The sequence below is a fragment of the Olea europaea genome, chromosome 16 (genome assembly GCF_002742605.1).
Source record: "Olea europaea var. sylvestris chromosome 16, O_europaea_v1, whole genome shotgun sequence".
In the NCBI taxonomy this organism is placed as follows: Eukaryota; Viridiplantae; Streptophyta; class Magnoliopsida; order Lamiales; family Oleaceae; genus Olea; species Olea europaea.
In genome coordinates this window covers 7,403,944-7,415,570 of record NC_036252.1, presented here as the reverse complement: position 1 = coordinate 7,415,570, position 11,627 = coordinate 7,403,944, and the positions used below count along the sequence as shown (strand labels likewise).

General features: G+C 29.8%; 2 protein-coding genes across 2 annotated transcripts in view; one reads left to right on the top strand and one right to left on the bottom strand.

The window, feature by feature from the left end:
* Positions 1-2,204, bottom strand: part of LOC111411967 (peptide methionine sulfoxide reductase B5-like) — a 9,841-nt gene extending 7,637 nt beyond the window's left edge. Inside the window, exon 1 of the mRNA XM_023042676.1 lies at positions 1,735-2,204. Coding sequence (XP_022898444.1) covers positions 1,735-2,057 — 323 coding nt within the window. The 5' untranslated portion in view covers positions 2,058-2,204. The remainder of the gene's footprint in view (positions 1-1,734) is intronic.
* An 8,703-nt stretch (positions 2,205-10,907) lies between these two features.
* LOC111412572 (glutamyl-tRNA reductase 1, chloroplastic-like) overlaps positions 10,908-11,627 on the top strand; it is a 3,341-nt gene continuing 2,621 nt past the window's right edge. The window contains exon 1 of the mRNA XM_023043507.1: positions 10,908-10,968. Within this exon, the coding sequence (XP_022899275.1) occupies positions 10,908-10,968 (61 nt within the window). The remainder of the gene's footprint in view (positions 10,969-11,627) is intronic.

The window sequence follows — 11,627 nt, the reverse complement described above, 5'->3', positions numbered from 1 at the left end:
AGAAAAAGTCTTATCTAAGTTTTCCATGCATGAATCAAAACCAGTGTCTTTGCCCTTAGCTAGTCATTTCAAATTAAGTAAAGAGCAATGTCCAATTAATGAATTTGATATAAGGTACATGGAAAAGGTTCCATATGCTAATGCAGTAGGGTCTATAATGTATACCATGGTGTGTACCAGACCTGATGTGGCTCACGCAATCAGCACTTTAAGCAGGTTTATGGCTAATCCTGGTCCTGAACATTGGAAAGCACTTAAGTGGCTTCTTAGGTACTTAAAAGGCACATCTAGCTTAGGATTGGTGTTTAAAAACTATAATGAAGGAATAATGCTTAAAGGCTTTGTGGATGCTGATTTTGCTGGTAATAGGGACAATAGAAAGTCCACTTCTGCCTATATGTTTACACTTTGTGGTACCTGTGTGAGTTGGAAGTCTCAGTTGCAACCTATAGTTGCTTTATCAACTACATAGGCTGAATATATTGCTGCCACAGAGGCTATAAAGGAAGCCTTGTGGCTTAAGGGATTGTTATTTGAAATAAGAATGTTAAATGAACCAGTAGTTGTATATTCTGATAGCCAAAGTGCAATACACCTATATAAGAATCCTTTTTTTTTCATGAAAGAACTAAACACATAGATATAAAGTTACATTTTATTAGGGATATCATCTCAAATGAATCCATTCTTCTTGATAAAATTCCTACACAGTATAATCCATCAGACATGGGGACAAAGGTATTGCTTCTTTCCAAGTTTAAATCATGTTTGACACTTCTGAATATTAATACAGGTTAATTTTCAATGCAGGTATAACTTGGTGTCAATTGGAGAGCTGCAAGTGTCCAGAAATCCCATTGGTATCAAAGTGGAAGTTGTTGGGCTGTGATGTCTAATGACCTTTCTGGACTATAACGACAAAATGAGCTAAAGCCCAAAATCTGTTGTATTAAAACCAAGGCTTTTGCCCAATAACGTGACTTGGTCCACCCGAACCAAAAGGTAGAAAGCGTGTTTTCTGGTGAGGCATTTTAAATACAGTCCAAAACACGTCCTCTTCATTATTCTTGGGAGCCCTCGACTGTTGGATGAAATCCTGATCGATGGTTACTTGTTTGTGGGTATAAATATGCCTCTTGGTTGCCCCAATTGAGTTGAATAGTCACTTTCTCTTTCTTGAGCAGCCTGTGAGACTTCGAGACTTCTTCCAAACCCTTCTTCTTCTTCGTGAACTTCCAATCTCTGATTGGAACTGATTTCTGAGTGATTCTTCTTGTAAAACTGAAATTCTAAGCGTATTGAAGGGGTTGGTGTGTGATTTTACCATTGTGGCTTCCTTTAATCTGATAATCTGATAGGGGAAAAGCCTTAGAGTTTGGGTGGATCGTGTGGGTCATACAAACGGGTACAAACCTGATTTTCTCTCGAATCTGAGCCCAAAATATGAAAGACCTTCATCTTTGATGCTTGTGGTCTGAGTTTCGTAATTTTTGTACTAACACTTTTACTGGTTGTTTTGTATATTTGGGTTCATTACTTTGTGTAACAAAACTAATAACTATTAATTATTCACAGAGCTCCAATTGGATGAGTTCTTTTGATTTAAGCGAACGCAAGATGTTCTAACTATCTAAATTGTCTTTTAATTTATCTTCAATAGTATGCTAAGTCCAGCCATTTAACCCAAAATAGAAAAACAATAACTAAATTTTGGATAAAGATGAAGGGACTCACTCAGTGCCTTTCTGCCTGAGAATCCGGAACTGTTCAGGAGAAAGAATTGCACGCCATTCCTCCTCAGACTTGGAAACTGAACCAGATGCCGCCATGGCCACGACCCCACCTCTGAAGCCTCGACGATGATTCAACCCACAAAACCCACTCAAAGTTGTGCAGTATTTTATGGGTTTCGCAAATGAAAAAGATTTGATATGGGAATTAGAAAGAGAATTATTGGGGGCTGGTGAATTCAGTACAGCTCTTGACAAATGGGTTGAATTGAGAATGAAGGTTCTAGAGGAAGCAAATGGCGAGATTTTCAGGATTTGAGAGCCCATTTGATTGTTAAATAATGTAAAATTTGCCTGCCTGTAGAATTTTATCTTTCTTGCTATTTTTGTGATTAAGATAATTCAGCTCAAACTTCATCAGTCGGAACTCACCGACTCCATTCCAAGCCATGATTCCATGTGGTGTCCCCACCCCCACATTATGGTATTGTATGATGGTGTAGGCATTAAGTTACACGTAGCCAAATAATAATAAATTCTAAATTGAACGCTCGAAAAAGGAATTAGTCCAAGTGCCGGTTCTTTAAAATTCATTTTCCACCAAATTTATTTTTAAGCCTATATAAAATAATTTTTACCCGACACATTAAGATAAAAAGATTGGGAATGTCTCACACTCCTGAAGCATTATAGCCTTTTTTTCTATCCTATAGCTTTGTTCTCTTGAGGATAATTAGCACATATCTCTATCTTTAACCATCATTGGAAAACGTCTCAATCATTTTTTGACATTTTTATCCTTAATTACATATTTAATTGCACAAAATATCATTTTCATTTAGGGTTGAACAAAACTCTCGAAATTGATTGATCCGAACCTAAATCGAACCAAATCAAGCGGTTCTTTTTAAGTTATAAACCCGAACAGGTATCTGAATTCAGAATCGACGGATTTAATTCGATTCTCGGTTCTAGATTAAAACCCAAAGAACCGCATATCCTTAATTTTTTTTAATTAATACATTTTAAATAAGTAAATTATTTTATTTTTCTAAATAAGTTTGTCAACTAGTTAATTCAGTTCAAACCAAAAGACACATAAAATTGGATTATGTTATTTTATAAAAGTTAAGATTGAAAATATCATTATTTAAATTAATGTAATTTTGTAAATATTAAAAAATTTAACTATAATATAGAACTTGGAAACCAAATGGAACCGAACCGAATCAAACCGAATCGAATGAAATCGAACCTGAACGATTCTATAATTAAATTTAGACCCGATGGTTCTACTTACCAAATGCCCGAAAATTTCAAATCAGTTCGATTCTCGTTAGAACCAAATTGAATTGGACCATGTCCAACCCTATTTTCATTTATTTTTCAATAAAAAAATGTAAAATGATCAATATACCCTCTTAATTAAATAAAATAAAAAGCAAATTAAAGAACTAATTGCAACCATAATCTCAATTTTTTAGAAAATATATATATATATATAATCATTTGAATAATAGCCTTTGAACGATAATCTTTCCAAAAATATCCTTCATAGAGAATTTGCAACCAAAACCATTACAATGTATAAAAACCTTCAATTAGGTCCCCAACGAAATATAGATCATGAATCTTTAATAAATTTAACCCCAAATATTATACAAAATTTTATTGATCTAAGAAATGCAACAGATAATGAATTAGATTATTTAAAAGAAGATCTGAAGAGTTTCTTTACAGAATATTTAGATCAAAAATTAAAATATAAAAATGTTTATATAGATAATAGAGCAATCAAAATAGAAAATAATATATATAAACAAATTCTTAAACTAGAAAGAAGAATTAACAAATTAAATATAATTATTAAAGAAAAGGTTTTAATAAAAGATAGTGAATTTTATAAATTCTATTGTAATATTTTAAATACTTATAAAGATTTTAATTGGATACAAAATCTTAACCCTTCCGCTGCACGCTCCGACGAAATGGTATCAGAGTCATGTTACGAACCTAAAATTATGATGAATATATTAGATGAAGAAAATATAATTGAAGAATTTTTGAAAAAAGTTGAAAAACATCAAAAACCAAGTTATCCTTATTTACCTAAAAACACTACAAATGAAAGTTTTGAGAATATACATAAAAGATTAGAAAATTTAGAACATAATCTACAAATAGGAAATGCTCTTTTAGATAAAAATCTTAAAGGAAAATATAGGATTATAATTAATCCACCTCAAAATTTTAGGATTACAGAAAAAGAGAATAGTAAAGGGAAAAAATATGAAGAAAATCAATATATGATTACAGATGTAGAAAAATTAGAACAAAAATTCTTAGAATCTATTGGTGAAGAGTATGATGAATATAAAAAACAGTTAGAAGAATTAACTGAAAAAATAAAAAATACAAAGATGAATACTAATCCATCAACAAGTCGAAATATAAAAATAAAATTCGGTAGTGATGAAGAATACGATTATCCTTATTACACAACAATACCTCTTAAAGAAGGTGTTAATCAATATAGAAAAATACAGAAAAGATACACTGGAAATATAAGAAAACAATCCATAAAAGAAACAAATCCAATGAAATCTTATAATGAATCAATCCACACAACAGGAATATGGTTAGATCTAGACTGTGTAGATAAAAATAAAGCTATTGAAACATGGATGAAAAGTACAGACTTAGCAATACAATTTAATAAATAGGAAACATGTACAACTTTTGGATTTATAGAATATACATTCAGAAGAATTGTTTCTGAATGGTGGAGAAAATTATCAGAAACTATAAAATGAAGAATAAAGTATGGAAAAGATAGAACTGAAGTATTAGATAATAGGAACAGTTTAAATGATCAAAATATACAAGAAATATTAAAAAGGTTTGAAAGAGTCTTAAGAACAAAGTTCTTGGGAGATAGATATGCTTTTAATGAAGAAGAAAGAAAACAAGATGAATATAATGAAGGAATGATAGCATTAGAAAATTTAAAGATATGTGACATATGTGAATTAGAAAGATATACATGTAAATTTGAAGAATTATACTATATATTAAATCAAGAAGATTATCAAGAAAATAAACCTATATTAAAGTCTTATTTTACGAAGTTAGTATTCCCATGGGGAAGTAAGTTATTAAAAGAATATGAGAAATTACTACCTTTAAGAGAAAAAGAATGAGTAAAAATAGATAGTTTTGGAAGTAGAATTGAATATACAAAAAGAATGATAAGCATGTGGTGCAGATAAACTCTAAAGAGTAGGAAAACATATAAAATAAGATAGAATTCCTTGTGTTGTCACAAAGATATAAGCCAAATTGAACAATTTGAATGCCATAAGAAGAAATATAAACCATATAAAAAATATAAAAGAAAATTCAAAAACTATAAAAAATTCAAGAAAATAAATTTTAAGCCACACAAAAAATATTTCAAAAAAAGAAATTGGAATAAAAAATCCAAACCAAGAAATATTAAAAAATGCAGATGTTTCATCTGTAATGAAAAAGGACACATTGCCCCTCAATGTCCTAAAAAGAATGATAGACAGAATATAAAAACTTTTAGAATTTATGAAAAAATCCAAAATGATAGTGATAAAGAACCAATTGAATATTTTGGATATTTAAGTAGTGAATGCAGTAACATTTATGAATTAAATACATCCTCATCAGAGGAAGATTTCGAGGAGATAGTATATATGAATCAAGAAATATAACAAGCAGATCTAGAAATAGAAGTTGAAACAATTGAAGAAGTTGAAGACTCGATAAAAGGTATAAATCAAGAAATTACCTTTGATATTAAAAAATATAAAGGAATAACCAAGAAAATATTAGACTTACAATAAAAAAATGTATTCCATCAAGAATTCCTAGGAATACTACCAAGAGTAAATAAAACAATTGTAAGTATGAATTATAAAGAAATGTCTATCAATATAGAAGATGCTATAAGAAAAGCAAGAATTCCTATAATTACAAAAGAATGGGTAAAACAAAAGTTATCCAAAATTTCGGAAAACATAAGAAACAAATTGAAATATGTTGAAATAGGAGGAGTCCAGATAATGGTAAAATGATTCTTTAGAGAAGGTATGAACATACCAATAGAAATATATTGTATGAACAACAGAATCTTACAAGATCCTATAGATGCTCTATTAGGAACAGTTTTAGGAAACTTAGTCTATCAAAAGATAATATTTACAGTAAAACCAAATTATGCAATATCGCTAATTGATGAAAATATTGATCAAAGTTTCAATCTATATTATAAAATTGGAAACTTGAAAATGTTATGAAAAAGTAAGGCTATTAGTATAAGTATAAAACCATTTTATGCTTTTAGTACTAGCCATCATAATAATCTAAAAAAAATAACTGATAATATTATCATACATAAAGATTTTGAAGAATTAACACAATATATACCTTTTAGGAAATATCAAGAACATGAAGTCACTATACCAGAAAAAACAATACTTGATTTCCACAAACAAGCTAGAGAAATTAATTATGAAGGAAAACTGATAAGAAGAAATAGTGTCAACTTGGAAGGAGATAATCTTATTGCAAAATTCCCCTCTAGACAAGACTCTAAGATAAGCAAATTTAAGAAATTAAGTATTGCTGAACCATCAAGTTCACAATATTATATCAAAACAAGATATGTAAATTAAGAAGGATATAAGAAGAATCTTCTTGTCCTCATAGATACTGGAGCAGATAAAAGTCATGTAAATGCTAAATTTGTTAGTCATTTGATAGATTTTGAATTACCAGAACCATATATATTCAAGGATTATTTGGGAAATAACCTTGAAATAAGAAAATATGTAAAATTTCCTCTTATACTTATGAGAGAGGATCAGAAAGAATATACTAAAGAAATAATTCTATATAAAGACGAATTATATGAAGTTGATCGTTCACCTATACTATATGAAATGAACTTTCTTGAAAAACATAGTCCTTATGAAATCTGCCAAGAATATTTAAAAATAACAGTTGATAATAATTCAATCATCATTTCAAAAATAGATGAAAATATGAAATCATTGTTATCATGAAAAGAGTAATCAGTACTAATCCCATGAGTCCATATATTGAAATTATACTCAATATAAAAGGCTATTGCAGAATAAAATTTCATGCTTACTTAGATACAGGAAGTACAATAAGCTTATACTTACCAAATGTACTACCATCTGAATACTGAAAATATAATTCAAAGAATATAGTTACTGCTACAACAGCAGGTGGAAATAGGTAGTATACAGCAAATATGCTACGCAAGTACCTTTTCGAATTTCCTTTAGAGAAGTATTTATTGATACAATATATATGTCAAATACAATTGGATGTGATATTCTATTAGGACAAAATTTCATATTAAAATATGCACCATTTACACAATATATTGATAAATATATGTTCACAAGACCCTGTACACACAAAATATTTACACCAAAAATAAACAAGATTGTTACAATAGCATATAGAGACATAAACCATCAGAATTTTTCAACCTATCGTGGTGGATGTTGGAGTACAGAAAAATTTAAACCAATTACAGTCCTAAAAATGACAACAGAAAATAGGTTAGAAAAATTGAAAAAAGAAATTTTTGAAACATATTCTGAAAATCCCTTAGAAAAATGGAATACAGACAAAGTAAAGACAAAAATAGAATTAACCAATTTAGACACTAATGTTAGAGTCAAACCCATGAAATATAGTGTAAATGACCAAAAAGAATTTAAATACCAGAAAAAAGAATTGCTAGAAGCCAAATTAATTAGGCCTAGTAAAAGTCCATATAGCCCAGCCTTTATGATTAGAAAACATAGCGAGATAAAAAGAGGAAAAGCCAGGATGGTGATAAATTATAAAAAGCTTAATGAAGTTACCAAATTTGATGGATATTACTTGCCAAATAGTCCACCATTATTAAGCAAGTACAAAATAAAAAGATATTCTCAAAATTTGATTGTAAGTCAGGTTTTTGGCAAATTATGCTTACAGAAGAAAGTAAATCATTAACTGCATTTAGTACGCCAAATCTTTTAGGACAATACGAATAGAATGTAATGACATTTGGGTTGAAAAATGCACCAGAGATATTTCAAAGAAGAATGGATGAGGTAATTAAACCAATTACTCTTTTTTTATTGCATATGTAGATGATTTACTTATTCATTCAAATAATATTAATGAGCATATTGAATATCTTGAGAAATTTTGTTACATTATGAAAAAAATAGAACTACACTTTTTCAAAATAAAGCTGAAATGGCTAAAACAGAAATAGAATTTTTAGGATTATTTATAAAAGAAGGAGAATTGCAATTGCAATCTCATATTGGAGAAAAACTTCAAGAATTTTCTGAAAAAATCAAAGATAAAAAATAATTACAAAGCTTCCTTGGTGTATTGAATTATGCTGAATGATTCATTAAAAATTGTGCCAAACTAAAAAATTATTTTCCTCCAAAGTTAAGAAAAAATATAATGTGGTCTTGGGAAAAACAAGATTGTGAAAATATAAGAAAGGTAAAAGAAGAATTAAAGGCATTACCCAAACTTATAATTCCACAGGAAGAAGATTTCTTTATCCTTGAAACTGACGCTCCAGATAACTTCTGGGGAACAGTATTAAAGATTAAAAAGAATCATAAAGAATATAAATGTGAAAAGAATTGTTCTTGTCCTGAGATACTTGCAGGTTATACATCAGAAACATTCAAAAAAGTTGAAACGAGATATGAGATGATCAGGAAAGAACTCATTGCTGTAAAAATGGGAGTTCAGAAATATGAAGATTATTTATTACCAAAAAATTTCTTGATTAGAACTGATAATATTCAAGTTAAAGCCTTTTTGAAAAATAATGTTGATCCATCTATTACCAATAGATATATTATCAGGATACAAATTTGGTTTTCATACTTCAAATTTGATATTGAATATATTAAATGTAAAACTAACTTTCTTCCTGATTATCTCTGCAGGGATGGAGCAACTAAGGACGAAAGTTCAAATACTTGAGCTAAAAGTTTCCTATTTGGAAACACAAATTCAAAATATCCAAGATAGCCTTCAAGACAAAAATATAGCACTTGAGACAGATGTAACTTATACCAAGTCTCGTATCAATTCACAAGGACCTGTAAATACTAGCGCTCTCCCCGAGAATAAAGGGAAAGAGAAGAAGGTAATAGAAACCCCTTCACAGGGAATACTTCAGCCTATTACTGGTAAAAAAGATATTCCAAATATCAAAAGCGAAAGTAGCTATTCACAGAACCAAACTAAATCTAAACTTTCTATTGAAAGAATAGACCCAAAAGATATTGTCAAAATATGTCATGAGGCAAAATTTTCCATAAAAGATAACCATGAAGAAATCATATTCTTTATTGTTATTTTTAATGTTCTATCAGATTGGTATCTGAAGATTGGAAAGTGGATGAAGACTCTCCACCATTCAAAATACAACAAGATAAACTTCTATTCAAGAGCACCAGCTAATTGGCTACGAAACTGTTTTGAGATAGGAAATATACTCTGTATATATCAAAGCAAAGATCTCAAAAAAATAGCCCAACTTCCAGACAACGTCAGGAAGGCTGTTAAAAGATATACTGAAGTTGTTAAGACAACAAACATATACGTCAGATTTCATTCAGGAACTATGGAATGGGATTCCGTTCTTGAATACATGCATCCATCATTCCATGTTATCAAAATGAGATTTACAAACCAACATTTTTTACAAACCAGTCAAAAGGTTGTTAAAAATGGATATCAAGATATTATAAATATGATGCCCTATAGAAGAACAAAAGGGTACAAAGAAATATTTGAGCACGTAACCCAAATAATTACTGAGAAAGAAAAAATATGGATTTATCCATCTGGAGACCATATAATCTACTCCAATGTAAGGATGGCTACAAAGGAAGAAGACATATGTTATCTTGACCATCTATTGTCCTCAATTATCTCAAACCAAGTACATGGGTCAGAAGATATGGCGAAAGAACTATGCAAACTACTCTGGAATTACAGTGACCACCATTGTGAATACTGTGTAGTGGAAGATATGAGTTAAGCATCTCTCAACAGTGAAGAATTCCCCATAGAATTCTTTGATTCAAAGATGGAAAAGTAATAGCGACAAAAGTGGCCCTTTATCACTAATTTAATAAAGAGATTTATTAAAGAAAAACTGTGGCTACTAAAAGACAGAAGATAATGCAAGAAAGTCTCCATAATTGTGATCACTTACTTACCAGTTGTCAAAAGTGGAAGACAAATTCAAAGATAAGGCAAATAATTTCAAAAGGAGAGGTCCACCTAGCAAGAAGATAATGGAGAAATCAGTGGAAATAAGACTACTGAGCTACCCACCAAAAGAAAGGAGGATACAACTGTCAAGATAAGATTCTCAAAACCTTCTATAAAAGAGGGCAAGAAGGGAAAGGAAAACATCTCGAAACAACTTATCTCTAAAACACTTTGAAGAAACAAATTTCAAATATTTTGTAATCTGTATACAACACTTGTATTCAGAAATATTAGATAGTCAGAAGATAGCAAAAACTTGTAATAAGGTAATCACTTATGGAGTTCTAAACTTCATAAAGTGAGTACATTAGGAATGTAAAAATAGATTGTAAGCATGTATTATTTCAATTTATGAATATTAAAGTGAAGTTTGTTATGTCTAACAAAGCTTTCATAAAAGGATTTCGTTAAGTTTCTCATGATTCCTAGGCAGTACAGATAGAGATTTTAAAAGATTTTTCAAAACATTGATTTTGAATGGATGTTAGTCATGCCAAAGTACCTGTCTTTGATGAATGGTTTAGGGGAAAAAGGCAGTTTACTAACAAAATTGTAGCACCTTATGTGTGAGTTATCTTTTAAAATTTCGTTCCAAGTAAGGACTTGATTCTGAAAAGAGTCTGAATAGAGGTGAAAACAGAGACTTTGAATACTGTGAGATAGCGTATGTGGAAACACGACTAGTTCTCTAGAGTAAAAAAATGCAACCTTAATTGAAAAGCTTTTTGCGGAAGCAGTTGTGGACCCAAATGATTTCAGAAAACATTTTGAACTTTTACTTGATTCAAAAGATTGATTAAGTACATGCAAAGCATCTATAAAGAGCATATTGGAGGGAAAGTCTATTTACTTCTATTCGATTACTGTAAGTTATTTATTCGCTTTTACATACTTATACTTTGATTAATTTTGATGAACACTTCACAAGCATCCACATCTATTTCTAATAGTAATAATGATCCCAAATTATATTTAGATGAGAAAGATATTTCGTTTTTATTTAAATTAGTTGAAAAGTCTGAAGATATATTTTCTGTTGGCCAAGAAAAACTTGAAGAAATATATCGAGATATAGATTATTATTGTAATCATAATCTAAGAATTGATTTCATAGAAACTAGTAGAGAAATAAAAAAGGTAGAAGATATTATAACTAAACATAAAGATATACAAGATGAAGTTTCAGAAGGAATAGTTCTAGGATATATAACTGAAAAAGATTAGCCTAGAATCTTTGAAAAATTATCAAAAAACAGAGAATATTTAGAGAAATTAGGAAGAATTGTAAGAAATAATCTTGAAAGACCTAATAATTGAAAGATATAAGATACATTTTGCAAATAATAAAAATAAGGGTAAAATAGTATTTCCAATAAGCAAAGGTCATTGTGATAAATAGAACTAATTTTTCAACCATTCTGAAAACTACCCCTATCTTCCTCTTACTCTTCCCCTTCCCTTCACCTCCCCCTCCTTCTCCACCATCACCACCAACTTTTTTTATTCCCCATCCAATCCCACTTC